Source organism: Ostrea edulis, chromosome 1 (genome assembly GCF_947568905.1).
Source record: "Ostrea edulis chromosome 1, xbOstEdul1.1, whole genome shotgun sequence".
NCBI lineage: Eukaryota > Metazoa > Mollusca > Bivalvia > Ostreida > Ostreidae > Ostrea > Ostrea edulis.
This window is the reverse complement of record NC_079164.1, coordinates 10161598-10183867: the sequence shown is the minus strand read 5'-3', so window position 1 is coordinate 10183867 and position 22270 is coordinate 10161598. Positions and strand designations below refer to the sequence as shown.

Below are 22270 nucleotides of genomic sequence, written 5' to 3'. Positions count from 1 at the left end.
GATCATCAGAATATAATAACTGATAACGTGTTTTTAACTTTCAAATATCTTTGGTTGATCTTTAATGCATATTTACAAAACTTATGTAGAAAAAAAGTTGGGGGGGGGGATAATCATGACCCATGCTCCCAATTACCAGTGTTATATTCTATAAAAAGAAAACCAGTTGAAGTTTAGTACTCATGTAAATAATGAAATCAAGAAAATCTACATAAATCTCTCTCTCTCTCTCTCTCTCTCTCTCTCTCTCTCTCTCTCTCCGGGAAAACACTATCCGTTCTTACTTGCGCTAACTACTCGGTAAAGAACTTCCGGTGTAGAGATAGGTGGAAAACGTCAACATCTCTTAGCTTGGCCTAACCGCGTCAAATTATCATGTCATCATAGAAATCTTCCACACAGTGTGAAGGACTTTAATACTCAAGATGGTTTGAATCGGGATTGATCTCGTGGAGTATATTGGACTAATTGGACACACAGATTGGGTAAGTCATGATCATGAAATCGGTTACGGTGTGGTATAGAGGGCTGGGAGAGGCATTATCAAAATTTTATTCATTTACTTATTTATATTTTGCAAGAGTGATTTTTCCAGTGATGAAGCACTATATTCAAAACTAAACTGTAAAAGTTTTGAGTTTTTCCTCCAACTATATTTTAGAAAAGGGTTTCCATCAAAAAATATTAAAATAGAAATAAATTAAATAAATGAATAGAACAACAACAAAAAGAAAGAAAGAAAGCCCCCCCCCCCCCCCCCCCCCCCCAATAAAAAAAACAAGAAAAGAAACAAAAAAAAAACCAACTCACAAGTGTTGAGTCGTTTAGGTAATGTTTACCCTAAAGTGTGAGATACCAGAATTACATGTATAACATTTCAAAATGAACCAATAATTAAACATGTACTAAATCAGTGTCACTAGTATTATCTACCTGTACTAGTGTAGTCTAGGTCAGCGCTCAGCAGCACTGCTATATAGTACATTGCACTGGTAACATGCATATTATACATGCACTTTGTACTATATGTACTTTTAAGTAAATTCAATGCACTGTACAATGCCTTTGATACAGACAGATAATGCAGTCTCTTGATTGACAATATCTAGAAATAAGAAAATCAGGGATTTATCGAGGTTCTATTTACTACCAGTAAAGGATACCTTTCCCCCTTTGACAACAAATGAATATTTCCCCTTTCATTGGTTAAAATTTTCCTTCAATTGTAGAAACTATAAATTTTTAACAAAATTATTTTTATATAAATTCTAAGTTTTCTATTATTATCAAAGTCTTACAATATATATTAGAATCAGTTATCAATCAATTTATATGCCTGTTTTGAGATATTATAATCTGAGGGTTTTCTCCACCCCCCTCCTGTAGAAGCTCACGACTGCATTCTCAAAACTTTCCCCTTAAATATGAAATGAGTAGTAACATCCAAAAGCTGGGTAAAACCCTGAAAATATTATATATATATATATTTATATATCCATTTAAAAAATATGTTTACATATATATACATGTAACTCACGTGACATTAGTGATGTACGGATTGTCGCCGACTTTCGATTGTCGGTCGCTATAACTGAAACGATGTGAATAATCGGATTGTCATTTTGAAAATCGAAAATCGCCGATGTCGGTAATATTTTTAATAACACGAATATTCCTGCCATGACTAAAATCAAAAATATCTAACGAAGCTGAATAATCTGATAAGATTGAATGATAATAATGATTGAATATTGTTTAACGTCCCTCGTGAGAATCTTTCACTCACATGGAGACGTCACCATTGCTGGTAAAGGCCTGCAAAATTTAGGCCTATGCTTAGCACTTACAGTCTTTGAACAGGGAGGATCTTTATCATGCCACACCTGCTGTGACAGGGGGCCTCAGATTTTGCCTCTTACAACATGCAAGGGGTAAAGAGGCTCTATTCTAACCCGGATCCCATAAGAACAACAAAAGTCGAGAGAGATCTCCCTATCCCGGGAAAATAAAATCAAAAGTATGGGATTACTTACTTCAAATTTCTAATTATCATTTTAAACATCTCTATATGAGTGAAAAATTTCCTAGAGAGACGTTACGCAAGATACAATCAAGCTAATGATTTTATTCTAATTGACTTAATATCTAAGGGTAAAAATATAAAGTAAATTTAATATATCTATGCTATAAATTTGAAATAATTAAAATTTGATTATTTTTCGATTAATCAATCGAAAAGGTACATCCGATTAATCCGATCATTGATTAATTTTTTTTCCCCGATTGCCCATCTCACTACATGACATACATGTACATATAAAACTACAGAGGCTTGACTTTAGTATCGCCGTGTTTCATGAACAAGTTTAGTATGTACTAATTTAATTAGCCTATCAGTAATGAAAATTTTTTAATTTTTATAATTATTTATGAGACTTATTTTGCAAAATACGGTGCTATCATATTTGATTATTTAAGGAACATTAGAAATGAGAGTAATTTCTACAGAAAATAGTTCATAAAAAGGGTAAGCTCGTCCACTTTATACTGGGTAAGACGAGATGGAATTACATTCTGTGTACTTTGATTTTTATAAACAAATTTGAGTTAGTTTCACAACTGATGATAAAGAAAATCGGGATTTTTTATATGACGGAGAAATATTGCAGTAGCAACAAAATGGAACAGAGGATTCATTTCTAGGATGTCATGCCACAACCTAATGTCTACCCGGATTTTATGATATAAAAATGTTGATAATGTCTAGTGAACCAATGATATTGTGGTTTGCCAGTGAAATTAAAATTGTTGAATATATATTTTTTTAAATTTCATGTATGTCGGTATTGTTTAGTGTGAATGCAAGTTTTTAGCATTAAAATTTCATACCTGCTAAACATGCTACTTACAATGACATTTGACCAAATTCTTTACAAAGGTATGGAATTTATTAAATCAGATGTCTATTTACTTTAAAGTCAGTAATAAGTATTGTTGCATTAGACCACAGGTACGAGAATTTTAATGACTCAGACAGATATAGATGTGTGTTATTAATTTCATTAAGCAATATAGGTAGAGAAATTCATTTGTTCATTTTGATCAAATTCAACGCTATGCACATAATGTAACTAAAACATGGTAGCTAAAATAGACAAGAATTTAGTGATGAAAATAATGGGCAAAACTAAGTACAATTCATCTAAATGTCACAAGGAACCACATTATTGTCTTCACTACCATTTTTAAATTCATTAAGACATTAGCTGATGAGATATGTCATGCATGAACAAACGTGCCTTAAGTTAAATTTGTCAGACTCAGTACAATCTGAATATGGAAATAAGGAACCTGTTACCTAGCGTAGTATTCTCTAGAACGGTGCAGGATTAACTCTGATCTATATCCACATGTGCAAGTCTTCTTGGTAAATATGATAAATTGTTGAACATATGGGTAATTAATACCATGCACAATGTGAAATATTAGAGTAAATTGATTTCCATACTTGTTGTGTTATATTCAGAGAAGTTGTATATATAATGATATCCTTTGACAAGCTTGACAATGAGTTAGATAAAGATTTTGATCATGTTCAGCTGTATGTACATGATGTATGGTAGCTGATGTTAAATAATGCAGGTTACAGTCTTTTATCAGCTAGTCTATATATAAACATGTATGTGTGCTACTGTAAATAATGCTATATTGGTAATGTTATGTGTTTGTCCATCTGCCTCTCTGTCTAGTATCTATCTCACTCTCTGTCTATCTGTCTGTCTGTCTGTCTCTCTATCTAGTATCTATCTCACACTCTGTCTGTCTGTCTAGTATCTATCTCACTCTCTGTCTATTTGTCTGTCTGTCTCTCTATCTAGTATCTATCTCACTCTCTGTCTATCTGTCTGTCTGTCTCTCGATCTAGTATCTATCTCACACTCTGTCTCTCTATCTAGTATCTCTGTCTCTCTATCTAGTATCTATCTCACTGTCTGTCTGTCTCTCTATCTAGTATCTATCTCACTGTCTGTCTGTCGCTCTATCTAGTATCTATCTCACTCTGTCTATCTCTCTATCTAGTATCTATCTCACACTCTGTCTATCTCTCTATCTAGTATCTATCTCACTCTCTGTCTGTCTCTCTATCTAGTATCTATCTCACACTCTGTCTCTCTATCTAGTATCTATCTCACTCTGTCTGTCTCTCTATCTAGTATCTATCTCACTCTGTCTCACTATCTAGTATCTATCTCACTCTGTCTGTCTCTCTATCTAGTATCTATCTCACTCTGTCTCTCTATCTAGTATCTATCTCACTCTGTCTGTCTCTCTATCTAGTATCTATCTCACTCTCTGTCTGTCTCTCTATCTAGTATCTATCTCACTCTGTCTCTCTATCTAGTATCTATCTCACTCTGTCTCTCTATCTAGTATCTATCTCACTCTCTGTCTCTCTATCTAGTATCTATCTCACTCTGTCTCTCTATCTAGTATCTATCTCACTCTGTCTCTCTATCTAGTATCTATCTCACTCTCTGTCTCTCTATCTAGTATCTATCTCACTCTGTCTCTCTATCTAGTATCTATCTCACTCTCTGTCTGTCTCTCTATCTAGTATCTATCTCACACTCTCTCTATCTCTCTATCTAGTATCTATCTCACTGTCTGTCTGTCTTTCTATCTAGTATCTATCTCACTCTCTGTCTGTCTCTCTATCTAGTATCTATTTCACTCTGTCTGTCTCTCTATCTAGTATCTATCGCACTCTCTGTCTCTTTATCTGGTATCTATCTCACTCTCTGTCTGTCTATCTAGTATCTATCTCACTCTGTCTGTCTCTCTATCTAGTATCTATCTCACTCTCTGTCTGTCTCTCTATCTAGTATCTATCTCACACTCTGTCTGTCTCTTTATCTAGTATCTATCTCACTCTCTGTCTGTCTCTCTATCTAGTATCTATCTCACTCTCTGTCTGTCTCTCTGTCTAGTATCTATCTCACTCTCTGTCTCTCTATCTAGTATCTATCTCACTCTGTCTGTCTCTCTATCTAGTATCTATCTCACACTCTGTCTGTCTCTTTATCTAGTATCTATCTCACTCTCTGTCTGTCTCTCTATCTAGTATCTATCTCACTCTCTGTCTGTCTCTCTGTCTAGTATCTATCTCACTCTCTGTCTCTCTATCTAGTATCTATCTCACTCTGTCTGTCTCTCTATCTAGTATCTATCTCACACTCTGTCTGTCTCTTTATCTAGTATCTATCTCACTCTGTCTGTCTCTCTATCTAGTATCTATCTCACACTCTGTCTGTCTCTTTATCTAGTATCTATCTCACTCTGTCTGTCTCTCTATCTAGTATCTATCTCACTCTGTCTGTCTCTCTATCTAGTATCTATCTCACTCTCTGTCTCTCTATCTTGTATCTATATCACACTCTGTCTCTCTATCTAGTATCTATCTCACTCTCTGTCTGTCTCACTATCTAGTATCTATCTCACACTCTGTCTGTCTCTCTATCTCACTGTCTGTCTGTCTGTCTGTCTCTCTATCTAGTATCTATCTCACTCTGTCTGTCTCTCTATCTAGTATCTATCTCACTGTCTGTCTCTCTATCTAGTATCTATCTCACTCTGTCTGTCTCTCTATCTAGTATCTATCTCACTCTGTCTGTCTCACTATCTAGTATCTATCTCACTGTCTGTCTCTCTATCTAGTATCTATCTCACTCTGTCTGTCTCTCTATCTAGTATCTATCTCACTGTCTGTCTCTCTATCTAGTATCTATCTCACTGTCTGTCTATCTCTCTATCTAGTATCTATCTCACTCTGTCTGTCTCACTATCTAGTATCTATCTCACTCTCTGTCTGTCTCTCTATCTAGTATCTATCTCACTCTGTCTGTCTCTCTATCTAGTATCTATCTCACACTCTGTCTATCTCTCTATCTAGTATCTATCTCACTCTGTCTGTCTCACTATCTAGTATCTATCTCACTCTCTGTCTGTCTGTTTCTCTATCTAGTAATTCTCACTCTCTGTTTGTCTCACTACCTCTTTATACGTACATACCTATAATGAGTGTGTTGTCTTGTTCCTGATGTGTACTGGGTATAACATATATATAACACTTTATGGAGTGTAGGTGTGATTGGTGTTCTATATATATATATATATATATATATATATATCTAATGGTAATATATATTCTTCTAGAAATAAAAGACAAACATTGGATCATAGATTTGGTGCATCACATTAGTAGAACATCACTATGCTCATTTAAAAGTATTTAATACACCCTGTCAAATGCCCCTTAAAGATCCAGGTTAGAATTGGTCCTCAGTACCCCTTCCTAGTCCGGTTAGTCGTAGGGGTGAAACGATACAGTACTTTCTCGATTCGATTTTCGATACTTTAGTCTCGATTCGATGATTTTCGATTCGATACAATAGCATGTACCAAATTCTTTATAAAGCTAAGATTTTTTATGTTTCGTTGTATTTATTGCTCTCTGCAAATAAATTCTACATAATGTAAAAACGTTTAACATACAGCAACACTCTTATCACTTGTCCTAAAGCCAAAATGTCGCCATACCTAGGATTTATACATTGGGGGCACATTTTTCAAATCGACTGTGTCTATTTTGATACAGCAAAGTTTACTCGTATGTTGATTGGGCAGTTTTCAATTCCATTGGCTAATCAGAAACTTTGTTATCAAAAGCAATGTGTGCTATGATTTTAGAACCGTATCGAACCGAAACAGACCCCGAATAAATTGAACATCGAATTGAGACCACTACACCGCGATTCGGCCGCATTGCGATGCATCGTTTCACCCATAGTTAGTCGTAAGAGGTGAATAAATGGGGGCGGTCCTTCGGATGAGACCACAAAAACCGAACCCCGTGTCACAACAGGTGTGTCTCAATAAAGATTCCTCCCCTGTTCAAAGGCTGTAAGCATAGATTATAGGCTTAAATTTAGCAGCCCTTCACCGGCAGTGGTGACATCTCCATATCATTAAGTGAAAAATTCTTTAGTGGGACGTTAAACAATATACAACCAACCTCCTGACAAACTCAGTGTAGCTGTGACAGGTTTTGAAATGTGTAAATTAATGCATGTTTACAATTTTATGTCTATTATATATAATTAGGTAATATCATAACTAGTTCATGTTCACACATGAAAACATAAGCATGTCATGTGTAATTTTGTAAACTCTCAGTGAATTAAGACTGGTTTCATTTGTACATACATGTATATTATATATGGATCATTGCCATACATTTTATTGTTTATCAATCAGTAGAAATGTGTATATTATGGATCATGCCATACATTGTGTTGCTAATTTAAAATCACTAGAAATGTGTATGGATATATTATGGATCATGCTATATATTGTGTTGCTAATCAAGCAGTAGAAATGTGGGCATGTGACTGCAGACCTTGAGTTAATTATCTTATTCTGCATGGTCACATGATTGGAAAAAATAGGGATTATATTTAGAACTATGTGGGAATTATGTAATGCAACCTGTGTTTCTAAATCCTGATAGAAGTGCATGGGCATTCATTCCTGTGATGATGTTGAAGGAGGCTGCATCTTTTTCTTCTGACATTTAATCATAAATTAGAGAAAAAGGACATGTTCACTTTAACTAACATATTCTGATTTTCTGAGGAATTATAAGGTGGAGGTACTTTGCACTGAGGTCAATATTTTAAGTCACATGTTTTGTTTCTTTACAAATCCTTTATGTGACTTTTTGTTATTTTATTAGTCTCTATACTGTAGTTTGGTTCATGCACAGGCTGGAATCTATATTTAGAAATCTAGGAGTATTTATAGTGACACATGAGTTGGTACTTTAACATATGAATTAGTTGTTGAAATTAATGTACAAGCGAACAAATGTAAAGAAGCTATATGTTTGCACATATTTTCATCACTCTAAAAATTTTGCCACCTACTTACATCATGTAAACAGAGATAAATTCACCATAATTTGTTCTACCTCTAGCTATTACACCAGATTTTTTTTTCTAAAAGAAAAAAAAAACCCGTTAAGGAAGAGGAAGAGCAGGCATACACTGGGCCATTGGTTGTACTAGACGGAGCCAGTGAATTCAATATATACATTGTATAATGTGCTCTAGAAAAACAGTATTTAAGTGTTGTGTTGCTTGTTCAGATATTATAATGCATGTACTAATTGTGTCCTTGAAATACGTCATATAGTAATGTTGCAATTTCTATATACGTACCCAATGGTTAAAAGCTATTTAAACTGAATGTGCTCTATATTTAAGATGTATCTCGTATTTTTGATGCTTCATTTGTGTCAGGTATGCTTGATCGGATGTGTAGTAGAGTGTGTAAATCTTAACACAGCTAGGGGAAAACCACCAGCGCCTGGATTAAGGCATTTTATAGGTTAATATTAGATAAGGACATGATTTAAAAATAGATAAGGAAACATAAATTTTGAAAAATGCAAATAATTTTATTGTTTTGTGATAAATACTGATTTCAGGGACAGGATGTTTGATAGAGCTGGGCAGAATGGCTACAGCAGACTTCTCTCGGATCAGACCTTCCTAAATAAAGACACAGACGATGAATTTGTAAGTTGACATCATTTAACGTAGTTCCACACTCCTGTGACGTCATAAGATTGTGCAAAGTCAATAATTTAATGACTGGAACATAAATTTTGTTGGAGTCTTTTTCAATAGTTATTGTAGAAAATCTTGTTAGCCATAAAATATTTCAAAAGTCTTAGTTATATTTGAATAGTCAATTATGTGTTTCAAAATATTGAATCCAAGGACAATAACTCTGTTTTCATTGAATTATTTATCAAGTCCATTATGCAATAGATTTCCTATATTTTTCACAAACATTTTACCAAGGTGATAAGGAATTATTATCTGTGTCTTTTCTTGAAATTACATAAAATTTTAATCCATGAGTGGTTTTGAATAGCTCAGTTGTATGGTGCCAGACTTAGGGTTTTTATGGGGGTATACATACTCTGGAAGCTATAGATTTGAAATTATTCAGGAAAGGTATGGATTTTTTTTCATAAATAACTATAACAGATGTACATCTACTAATATAACCAGAAAAAATGATATGTAAACCATGCTATAAGGAAATTGTGTCCATATTTGTTTGTTTTTTAACATTTTGGAGAGTAAGGCTAATTCAATAATTTTGCACTTATTATACTAAAACTTAATGAACATAGTGAAAATGACATGTGTTTTAGTTCTTGACATGTTTCCTGATAAATAAATGCAATTTAAAATTTTTGTTGTTGTTTTTATTTTAAAATAACAACAGATAACTGTTTCCAATGAATTTCATAAAAATCTACATAGGGGTACATTACTTCAGTAGTGTCTGTAATGAAAATAAATCTGGAAATCCTTAACTAATTTGCCTTTTCTCATTACTCTGAATGTTAATCTATTGATTCCAAACAAAAAAATGCTACCTAAACCCCAAAAATCCAGGACTAAGGACCCACCTTAACAACATTTGCTACAAACAATCTTTTTTTTCAAAAATGATGAAAACTTAATTTATGACTTTACAAGGAAAATGAATTCAATTTGCTGTATGGAATGTAAATTTTTTCCTCAATTATAAGTCCAAAAGAGTGAGAGAAAAATTATAACTATAGAGTTTATATACGGAGGGATAGTAGATTTCAACTTATGTACATTGTGCATTAAGTCCCTTAATTTTAAGGAATTTTATATTTGTACTTATTACAACCAAAAAATACACATCAACCCATGCATCCATTTCATAGTTTGTATCAAGTGTCCTTAAAATAATTTTATGTAAAATTCATTAATTTATGACATACATGTATATTGGTACCAATAATTTCCTTATTCATCTGCTATTATATAGGCATGACAAGTTTGAGCATTCATGTAACCATGGTAACCGGTGTAAAAATAACGAGAAAATTACATCAACTAAAGGTGTAAGGTACTTACAGAGAAATGACTGATCAAAGAAATAAAAACAACAAGGAAATGGGAAAAAAATATTAGCAGATAAAATCATTCGTATGACCTGGGATTGGAAAGTTTTAGACAATAGTTTTCTTGATATCGACCGCTATAGACAAAGTTGTTTGTAATAGCTTTTATAATAAACACTGGGATTAGTATGGTGCAGTCTTATTTAGTTATTATAAGTATGTAAACGTACTCCATACTCATATTATTATCTAATAACAGTAAAGAAAGTGTATTTATTTCCATTGAATCGAGATAAAAATGGTAAATTATCCAACAAAATATAGCACTTTTTAGAATATGAGACATTATTACACATGTTACTTAAACAGAATCATATATCAACCTCAGAAATTTGCAACTTTCCTTTAAGCATTATCAAAATTTCACAAAAACTGGTTATAATCATATAATAGTATTCATAACAATTTCATGAAACTGTTTCTTTACAAAAATGTGTACAAAATGTCTTTGAGAAATAAAGGAAAACCGAAATATATATCACATAATGGACTTAATACAGAAATCAATGAAACAGAGTTATTGCCCTTGGATTCAATTACACCATTGTTAATATTCATTATAATTTAGACTTTTGAAATATTTCATGTTTTAAGTTAACAGGATTTTTTACAATAACTATTAGAAAGGACTTTTAAAAAAATTAATGTTCCTGCCATGTAAATGTAAATAAATCATTGATTCTGCAAATTTTATGACATCACATGATTGAGGGTTGAACTACTACACGAGTTAAAATTGCTACAGTTAGTACGCATGTTGGCACGCACACTGCAGTCCTGGTAAATTTACATGTATGTGTATTGGTCACAGAAATTCTACACCTACCTGTGTGAGAAAGTCAATGATGCGTAACATAATAGATAATGTAATTTACTATGTTGATTATCTTCTCCAGATGTAGGATACAGTCACTGAATCAGGCATTTAGGAAAAGTCTGTCAGAGATAGGGAAAGAAGAAAGGGGGTGGGTGAAAAATTCTGTCAGAGATAGGGAAAGAAGAAAGGGGTGGGTGAAAAATTCTGTCAGAGATAGGAAAAGAAGGGTTGTCAGAACACACTCTTAGACAAATTTTCACAGATTTTTTTCGTAGATTTTTAAAGATTTCAAAAGTAGAAGGGGGTGGGGTGGTGGGGTGTTGTGTTACACTGATCTCCGATGAACACCTCCTTAATCCCACTCACAGGTCACTTATATATATACCAAACTTCACTTCTTATCAAGTCAGTTTTAAACGTCTCCAGTGCATTGAAAACTTAGAACATAAACAATGGCAACATGTGATGCAATACCACAAACTATTTATAAACCTTACTACATGTATATAGCTCTTTAAAAAAAATTCAATACAAAGTACTTTTGATCGTGTTATATATATGCAAAGATCCTGACAAACTCATACTGTTAGAGATGTACAAAGATCCTGACAAACTCATACTGTTAGAGATGTACAAAGGTCCTGACAAACTCATACTGTCAGAAATATACAAAGATCCTGACAAACTCATACTGTTAGAAATATACAAAGGAACATTCATTAATAGATTTTATATACAGAAATATTTTCTGAAAATACAGAATACACATGTACTAGTATCTATTGTTTATATATCAATGTGTTTTCAGATAGTATTTTTAAATTACATTAGACTTTAATTTCTTATTTGATTAAAAACATGACAATGCATGTGTTTATAAAAATTATTCACATGTAAGTTACAGAAGTTACATGTAAAATAAAGAAGTTAAATGTAAAATACAAAAGTTACATGTAAAATACAGAAGTTACATTAAGTTACAGAAGTTACATTAAGTTACAGAAGTTACATGTAAAATACAAAAGTTACATTAAGTTACATGTAAAATACAGAAGTTACATTAAGTTACAGAAGTTACATGTAAAATAAAGAAGTTAAATGTAAAATACAAAAGTTACATGTAAAATACAAAAGTTACATTAAGTTACATGTAAAATACAGAAGTTACATGTAAAATACAAAAGTTACATGTAAAATACAGAAGTTACATTAAGTTACAAAAGTTACATGTAAAATACAAAAGTTACATTAAGTTACATGTAAAATACAGAAGTTACATTAAGTTACAGAAGTTACATGTAAAATAAAGAAGTTAAATGTAAAATACAAAAGTTACATGTAAAATACAAAAGTTACATTAAGTTACATGTAAAATACAGAAGTTACATTAAGTTACAGAAGTTACATGTAAACAATTAGAGATGTATGATGGTTGAAGGTATGAAAGTAATTTTTATTTGTTTTATACGATACTTTATATCGTAATAAAACAAATGAAAATTACTTTAATTCCTTATAATCTAATTCAGTAAACCACGTTTGATATTATTAATTTTGATGGATGATTCTAAAGAAAATTTAAATTTTATATGACGCGGACCAATATCGCCATAGCAACAAAATGGAAACTGAACAGCCAAACGTATTGTGACGTCATTCCTATAACGTCATATAGCGGGATTAAAGGGCAATTTTGTTTATCGGTATAAAGAATGTTGATAAAGTGAAATCAACCAATCAAATTGCGTGTAACAAGTAAAATTAAATTATTAACAAATACAGCTGATGTTATATTACATATATTACAGTATATTGGCAGTATATTCTCATTTGATCTGGATAATGAACCAGTTTGCAATTAAAATATGAACCAGTTGAAAGTATCGTGTTTATGTTTATTAGGTATATATACATACAAATAAATATACATACATAAATACCAATTGAAGGATACAAATGTAATTAAACCACGAAAGCTCATAAGCTTATTTCCATTGGGGTCCATTGATTGTACAGATGTTTGGGGTCCATTGATTGTACAGATGTTTGGGGTCCATTGATTGTACAGATGTTTGCTCTCGATGGTCATTATATGTATAAATCAGAGAACTCAAAGGAAACCCATTGTCCGAGCGGGCAACCACCATAGTAAACTTCTAACTACTGCCAATCACGGGGATCAAACTCAGGTTGCAGGGCTTATTATATAGAAGCAGAGCTCTATCTCTTCACTACCTGGACACCCTGATATAAGATGTGATCTGCCTAAAGTAGCCAGACTAGGAAATGCTTTGAGTGACAGTTCCTAATGATGTTTGTTGATGTTTTTATATTAATTGTTCGAATTAGATTCTGTATTACGCTGACATTTTGTCGACAGGTATGTTATGGATACAAGGCGGACCAGTGTAAGGAGGGGCTGTTCCTGTTCCTGGTCTTTCTCACCGGGGGCCTGATTCTTCTTCTGCTACAGTGGCGCCCCCAAATGGTGTGTTATCTCCGCAAAAGGAGATGCTCGCTAAATCAAGCAGACACAATTCTTCTTCAGGTAACGTGTCAAATGATGAGTTAAATAAAAATAACAGTGGTCAATCTCATGAATACCATAAAGAATAAAAAATTTAGTAGCAGGACAAACACTGACCCTTGGACAGACAAAGGTGGGTATAGATGCCTAGGAGGAGTTAACATCCCCTGTTGACCAGTCACACCCACTGTGAGCGTATAACTTGATCAAGTAAATGGAGTAATCCGTAGTAAAAATAAGCATGTAAAGAATGACCTGACGATTGGTATAAAATATGCAGGACAGTAACGACAGGTTTTATTTGCAAATAAGAAAGCAGATGTTAATGTGCATTCTCTTATTCTGGATTTGATCACTGGTGGGCAGATAGCTCAGTAATTGAAATGTAATTGAAAATGCTAAACTTTTTTGGAATGTATTAAAATACATTCAATTACTAATTGTAATCAAAAGCAAGGTCAATTACAAAATACATCCAATTACTAATTGTAATCAAAAGCAAGGTCAATTACAAAATACATCCAATTACTAATAAAAATGTACAGTTGAACTTTGGTATCTCGAACTCCGATATATCGAATACCATGAATATGTCGAAGTTATTTGTAGGTCCCAACCACTTATTTTTTAAGTATTTTACCCTTGATATCTCGAATCCTCAGATATCTCAATTTTTTTTCTCTCTTCCATTGAGTTTGAGATAACAAAGTTAACTGTATTTGAATACAGCTAATTACAGTTACATATTTCAATTACCCCATCTCTGTCATCATAAAATAGAATTCAGGACAGCTTGTCTGATCATTTATCACAATAGAACTCAGGACAGCTTGTCTGATCAGTTATCACAATGCTACATGCATTATAAATTTTTTCAACGTAAAAAAGAATTAATAATAAAATTTAAAGTTGATGGGTACAGAATCAAGATGCTAGATAAATGAAAGTGGTAGAAACAACCGTCAAGACCTGTATACTAATTTTGACTGCAGATTACTCCATTTACCTGATCAAGATATAGGACTCACGATGGCTTTGATCAGACGACAGGGGATGCTTACACCTCCTGGGCATCTGATTCCACCCCTGTGTCGAGGGGTTCGTGTTTGCCCTACTTCAGTTTTGTTTTCTTGATGGTGTTTATGAGATTGATGACCGTTTCTTGTCTTTAGTTCTTCATTCTACAATTAACACAAAAAGTATGTACTATACTAAATATTTCTAAGTCGACATAAGCTGTATAAGCCTTTTTGACTGGCTATATTATTAATAACATACAATTTTTATTGATTTATCAGACACTGTCAGCCCTTTGTATGTAATTTCATGTTCCTGTTTTCTTAGTACCAGGCCTTTCATGATGAGTGTTATGCAATATACACTTTTCTTTTCTCCTATGTATTTCTTTTGAAAAACAGTTTTATGATTTTCTTATTCCCATATCAAGTATTGAACTTTCAGAGATAATTTTTAAATATTTTTAAACAGTCGAGCAATTTATAAAATTACTTTTATATAGACACAAATTTTCCGTTTTGAAATGGATTTTTTTGTTCCAGGACACCTATAAGCAGTATAGCCTGGCCTTTGTTAATGAGAAGTCCTTTTCCCGTCCGTATGTATCATTTCTCGTAATTATCAGAAAAACCAGCAATATAAACGTATCTATGACTTTCTTTGTGTAGCTGCGCATTTTAAAACTTTTACCATGGAAAATTTTAAAAGTATATATATATATATACATACAACTGTATATCACATTATTTTACTAAGCTTCTCAGTCCTCATCTTGTATGAAAGGTGAATTAGATATGAACTGTAGACGGCCAGATTAATTTAAACATTATAGTCCTTGTGTGTATATACTACTGTTGTGTAAACATAGATAAGACAGGATTTTTCTTATTTCTTTATGCAGCTGTAAAGTTCTGTAAGTTATTTGTGAATGGTGTGATGTAAAATGTTTAGGTGTAGTAAAACTACTAACTGATATATTATAACCTAACGATGATTGTTTCTAACTCTTCTACTAAGTCCCATACTTTGCCATTGTATTAAAAAACACAATTTAACATATCATGTGTTTTTAGTTTTACAAATTCATCAACAATTTTAATGTGAACACTGCATCTTTGCATCGACGTGTCATTTGTATATGGCGACATATTCTCCATTGTTTGATGTGTGTGACATAGCTTTTGTATGGTGATATATTTCTCAATAGATATGGCAGCTTTTGTATATAGCGACATATTTCTCCATAGATATGACATAGCTGTTGTATATGACAACATATTTCTCCATAGATATGACATAGCTGTTGTATATGGCGACATATTTCTCCATAGATATGACATAGCTTTTGTATATAGCGACATATTTCTCCATAGATATGACATAGCTGTTGTATATGACAACATATTTCTCCATAGATATGACATAGCTGTTGTATATGGCGACATATTTCTCCATAGATATGACATAGCTGTTGTATATGACAACATATTTCTCCATAGATATGACATAGCTGTTGTATATGACAACATATTTCTCCATAGATATGACATAGCTGTTGTATATGACAACATATTGTTTGATATGTCACAGCTTTAAGATTTGTATATGAGGCGACATATTTCTCAATCGATATGACATAGCTTAATTTTGTATATGGTGATAGATTTTTTTCATAATTTGTAATGACATAGCATTATAGATCATTCAGCTTAAATGACAGTTTATTAATTACTAGGTGTCTGTTAGATTTAATGCTTAAAACAATCCTTAAATCCATCCTTAAAAAATGTAGTTTATTACTGTAAATAAATACTCAAGGAAAATTTTAAAAATGTTGTAAATCATTTCTATTGTTTTTCTCTCCAAAATTGCATATTCTTTGGACATATGTACTTTTTACATATCACATCATATCTTTCATGATTAAATCATTTTGTGCTGATCTGAGAAACTCTTTCTTGGTGTAGTGAGCCACCTTAACTGATTATAGCTAGATTTCACTGTCATTCTTCAGTGTCAATATACTTACAGTGGCCACATGTAGCATTAGCCATCATGAATCACTCAGTTAATTAATTTGATTAATAGAAATGGTGTAGGAAGACATTGAAGTCCTTTATCATATAATTTATGTTTTAGTATTTGTGCTCTTTAAGACATTATTATGATAGTATATTAGAAGCTATAACTTGTAATACGTATTTGAAATGTATGACTATACATGGCCATGCAGAACAACCTGTAATCATGCACCATTATCGATGGCCGATTTAGTAAACTCAGTCAGCTTTGTGATATTTTTATTATTTGTACTATGTATACTCGCTTCTCACTGTGTTGTGCGTCCCATTGTATTGGGATATTTTCATTATTTGACAATGTACTATGTATGTATTAAATTTTTCAAACTGCTCTCTTTTACAAAATAAACAAAGTGACTTGAAATTGAAAATTCTTTATCTGCTATTACAATTAAATGAGCTAATTTTGTGATGCATGGACATATTTCAGCGAGACTCTGTTGCCCAGCAATCATGGACATGAAGGATCCGATTACGAAAGCCCATCAGACTCCAGCAGTCTCACAACTCAGGTAAGGTTGCTCGGGGAGACCTCATCTTGGCTTTGAACTATATGAAGATAGGTCATTTCCCATCTCAGTCTCACATTTCAGGGGGAAAAGCACATAGTCAATTTTTTTTTTCAAATGCCTATTACATGTAATTATATACCATTGTGGCAGAAATAAAATCTTATTATAATCTCTGTCCAGTTTTCAATTCATTACCTGTCTGATTTACCTCTGTGGATTGTTAGTTGTTAAGCTTTACATGCAATCTGTAGCTCACATATTCAGAGTTACAGGGGTTTAAATTTTTTGTGTGAATACTTTGTACTTTTAAGAATTGCAAGTTTTTCCTACATTAGGCAAAAATCATTTTGTTAACATTTTGCATTTAAAATTAGAATCATTTGCTACATTAAGCAAAATTAAAAAAAAATTTTTGCTCGCATCAACTAGTTTTCATTTATTACAATTTTGTACATGCTTGTACATGTACATCCATAATGATGTAATAAGTGAAATCTTCGACTGAGATGTAGGTAGAGATTACCTTATTTTTGGCCCCAGAGCCAGGATTTCCATTTCTCATGATTGTACAAAGGATAAATTTAGGGTAGCAAAAGGAAAAGAAAACATTTAGTCCAGACCTGGTTTTAGTCTTTACAAAAGGCTGACCCATAATTGTTCTAGATTGTCACCTAAAGCTGAATGAATGTAAACATTATAATATGATGATAAAAGGCAGTTACAGTAGTGTGTCTGTGTGCAAAGAGTTCAAGACTCAAGTCCGAATTAATTCAGTTCAAGACTGCCTAGTTCAAAATTGAGATCAATTTACTAGGTACTTCATATTCCAATAACTTATCATGAAGTAGTACTACATAAAACCATTTTTATTAATGAGTTCAAAATATCATTTTAAAACATGTTTTTCCATGAAATAAGATAAATGTTTCTACCACAATTATGAAAACATGTTTCCTTACGTAGTGAACTTTTATGTATTATTGACTATATTTTTGTTTAAACCACAAAATTTGAAAAAGTACTGAGAAAGTATCAAAATGGTGTATCCATTCCCTATGGTCTGTATGAATTTTGGAAGGAATTAATTTCAGCAATGATGTAATCAGTTTTCGCTAATTTTCAGGGAAGTTAACTCTCCCATACATATAACTCCCTTTGAATGACAAGCCCTACCCCCCCCCCCCCCCCCCCCCCCCCCCCTATGATTTGGACAGTTGTATTTTAAAGGAGTTCCTTATTCTAAAATTTTACCAAGTATGAGAAAAATTCGTCGACAAATATGTTTTCCATGTTACTGTATAGCCATGCCCATTAAAAAAGACTTTAATACATCTTGAAATATCTTGAAATGAAAATTAAACATTTTAAACAATGATTTTTTTTCAGGGGGAACTCAAGTTTCGCTACTTCGACCATCAGCATGTTCGGTATATCTGGGACAGAGGGGGCCATTTGTTCTCAAAACTCAAGTAAAGACTGCTTTTTTTCTGTGTTAATTAATATACTGCATTGGTTATCAAGATGAATATTAATTTTAGATTAATGAACATGGCAGAGTTTTTGTTTGAAATTCAGGGATCTGTCGGAAGGAACCAAATGTGTAATGATTCAGGAGAGCTTCCACGGTCTTACAGCAAAAGAACAAAGACAAAAGTGAGGGAGATTTGATGTCGTTATCTATTGAATGACTGCTGCAATGCATTTGTTCAGTTTGAGGCAGGAAAACTTAAAATTTTATACTTTACTATAAATGTGGAAATTCATGTGTTAGCAGTTATTTACACTAAATAATGAGATTTCACATATAGGGATATTTTCATCAGATTTTATTTTCATCTATTTTGGCTTTGAATATACCTTATCAGAAATGGCCAGTTTTAAACTGATTTAAACTAGACTATTGAATTCATTATGATTAACATTTTACCATGTACACCTATATATAATGGAGATTGGGTTTAAACTGATTCCACTCTCAAAATTTTAATCAGTTTAATAATGGCTTTAAAGAAACAATTCAGAAACAACTGAAGACAAATTTTGATCAGGGCAAAATTATTTTCCAATGTTTATAGGCGAAAGCGGATGAGACAAAATATTTCCGTGTGCAGTAAAATGCAACCATGAATCAGTTAAAAACCTGTACCTTGTAATGTACATGTACCTATGTGGAATAAACTCACTCTTCAATGTTATACTATAAAGAGCTATGGACATTGACACTTGATTTTTATTCCGTATTTGTGGAAAATTATCTCCAATTATTTGTCTTTTCATGATTTCTTGAATGCTATCAACATACAGGTAAAAATGTCTTGAAATGAAGACTAGAGTTATTTGGGTAAAATCTCTTCTTTGTGTAGTGGATAAATCACCATGTTTTCACATTTACAATTGTGCTTCTTTCTTTCAGACAAGTTGTTTATGGTGAAAATACTATTGAGGTAGAAGTGAAGTCATATTGGAGACTTTTTATTGAAGAGGTAAGCTGCTGCTTCACTCTGGAATTTTCTCTCACCCATCTATGCAAGTGTTTTCAGTTTTATTGTTAATTTTTTGATATATTTGAAATTCTACCCCACCCCCCAAAAAAAACCAATTATAGACACAGTAAAAGTCAAGTCTCCTAAAATACAAAAGCAAAATCTCTTACATTCTCGATTCATCAAATTGTTTGGGCTGTAAATTTTGTTGTTGTGTCAAAAGATGCAGTTGTGTTGTTATGTTTTGTGGAAGGTAAGCTGTGCTGTGTTCTTTGTGAGCAGAAATTTTATTTCATTTAAAATAACAATGAACATTGGAATTTAATGAAATGACTATTTGTACAGGTGATGAACCCGTTCTAACTGACAATGAACGTTGGAATTTAACGAAATGACTATTTGTACAGGTGATGAACCCGTTCTACGTGTTCCAGATAGCCAGCATCACACTGTGGCTGTGTGACCAGTACTACTACTACGCAGCCTGTATTCTATTTATATCTCTTGTGTCGGTTGGAATTTCATTGTATGAAACCAAAAGGGTAGGTATCGATACTATGATATACCTTTGCATGCCACAGAAATGTAAATACAGTTGAATTTCGGTATCTCAAATGTCAATATCTCGATTACCATGGAAATTTCAAAGTGAGTTGGAAGTCCCAACTACATTTTCTTTAATCATTTATCTCAATATCTCGAACCCTTGGATATCTTGAAGTGTTTTTTTTATCCTGCACCATGGAGTTCGAGATAATGGGGTTGGACTGTACTTAACATGGTGAAAATGTTAAAACTGTTTAGTTTTGACTTACAGGAAAATTTCTTTTTAAGACCACATGGATTTTGAATGTTGGTCTTGCTGGGTAATTTTTCTGAATTCTAAGTCATTGGTTATCATATTCTGTTAAGAATTAACATCTTTTTGAATATGTAGAGAAGAACCAGTCATTATACATTTCTTTTACCAGGCTATGTCTTCAATGTTGCTCGTGAATTTTGTTCATTGTCTTCTATCCTCTAATCACCTTACAGCAAAGCGTAGTTCTACATGACATGGTGACCACAAAAGCACAGACCATCGGAGTTTGTCGTGGGGAGGAAATTTACGAGGAAGTACCCACAGGGAACCTCGTCCCTGGCGACGTCATCACCATCCCTCAACATGGCTGTGTAATGACCTGTGATGCCGTCCTCATCACAGGCACCTGTATTGTTAACGAGAGTATGCTGACAGGTAATTTCTAGTTGGCAGGTAATTTTTAGTTGGCAGGTAATTTTTAGTTGGCAGGTAATTTCTGCTTGAAAATTAGATTCTAACTAGGTAATATATAAATAGCAGGTAATCTCTTAAATGAGATGTATTTATACCATGTGATAGCATTTTTTTCCCTGTGGGTTTGAGATTTGGCAAATTGCTGGCTCAACAGTATCCTAATGATTTTAGTGGATTAAATTTTGGTGGACAAGGAAGAATTATCTCTCTTGGGTGCATATTTTGAGAGTAAAATTTTGGCGGAAAGCTATCTAACCGATAAAATAAGCCAAAAATATCACGGCACGGGAAAAAAAACCCCTCTATATGGTATCATATACATAATCACTTAAATGCTCTCCAATATATATTCATCTCCAACACCTTGCTGAAGGGGAGGTAATTTCAAAATTATCGATTGAATAGCAGTAAATGATGTTACAAAGGCAATGAAAATATGAAACAATGGCGAAATCATCAAGAAGCAGCTACATTAGGCCTACTGCCTCCAAAGAAATTTTACAGACCCTTTATATAGAGTCCCATAGGGGGACACAACGTGACATGCTTCTAACCTGTCAATTTCTACAATGTGTTAGTGATGCCACAGGCAATTGCATCTATATAAAGAGTAAATTCGACCCCCAAGCGATGCAATTGCCCGTGAGTGATGCAATAATATATAAATACTGCATGTAGTTGAGGGTAACATTGAAAATTTTCACCCCGAGAAAACCATTGTCAACCGAGGCGTAGCCGAGGTTGACAATGGTTTTTCGAGGGGTGAAAATTTTCAATGTTACCCTCAACTTCATGCAATATTTGTTTTATTATACTGAATGTTATATAAACAACAAAACAGAAAAAACTTACGTCTGTTTACGTTTGATCGATCACAATCATGCGATATCTTGTATATCGATGCGGGTATTCGTGTTTATTACAAATGCTCAAATGACGTCGTCTAACAATCTACGGCGAACCGTACGCGCATAAATTTGACACATGTGATAATTTTTTATAATATCACCCGTTGTCAAGTACTGTTACCTGTTGCTAGATACTATCACCCTGGAGGGCGTGCTTTCTGTTCTTAGAGGGTAACAATATGTTTTTTCAAATGCTTCTCGACCAATCAGATTCGAGTATTTTACATGAAAGTATAATAACAAAGAATAACAGGTGCTGTAACTTTTCATGAATATGATTAAATATGATATTGTTTTGACAGTCTGTGACAATAAATGAAATTGCAGTTTATCACATAGATACCAGTATAATTTCAAACTGTGTATCAGGTGATTAAATGAAATTTGTGATGCTTTCAGGTGAAAGCGTTCCGGTGACCAAGACTCCCCTGACCCCCCAGGAAGACGAGGAGGTCTTCTCCCCTGATGTTCACAAGAGGCACACACTCTTCTCGGGCACTCACATCCTGCAGACCAGGTTCTATGGTAACTCAAAGGTCAAGGCAGTCGTAGTTCGCACAGGTTAACATTGATTTTA

At 33.2% G+C, this 22270-nt stretch overlaps 1 protein-coding gene across 4 annotated transcripts in view; it reads left to right on the top strand.

The window, feature by feature from the left end:
• LOC125664141 (polyamine-transporting ATPase 13A3-like) overlaps window positions 1–22270 on the top strand; it is a 43970-nt gene that overhangs the window by 3029 nt on the left and 18671 nt on the right. The window contains exons 1-11 of one of the 4 annotated variants that reach the window (XM_056152633.1): window positions 119–485; window positions 8546–8636; window positions 13270–13437; window positions 14976–15031; window positions 16945–17026; window positions 18413–18495; window positions 18602–18679; window positions 19440–19509; window positions 19917–20051; window positions 20545–20746; window positions 22093–22254. In XM_056152633.1, coding sequence (XP_056008608.1) covers window positions 8553–8636; window positions 13270–13437; window positions 14976–15031; window positions 16945–17026; window positions 18413–18495; window positions 18602–18679; window positions 19440–19509; window positions 19917–20051; window positions 20545–20746; window positions 22093–22254 — 1120 coding nt within the window. In that variant the 5' untranslated portion in view covers window positions 119–485; window positions 8546–8552. Of the gene's footprint in view, window positions 1–118; window positions 486–8224; window positions 8446–8545; window positions 8637–13269; window positions 13438–14974; window positions 15032–15334; window positions 17027–18412; window positions 18496–18601; window positions 18680–19439; window positions 19510–19916; window positions 20052–20544; window positions 20747–22092; window positions 22255–22270 lie in introns of those variants that run through there. The other 3 variants (XM_056152634.1, XM_056152632.1, XM_056152635.1) reach the window with 3 other exon arrangements.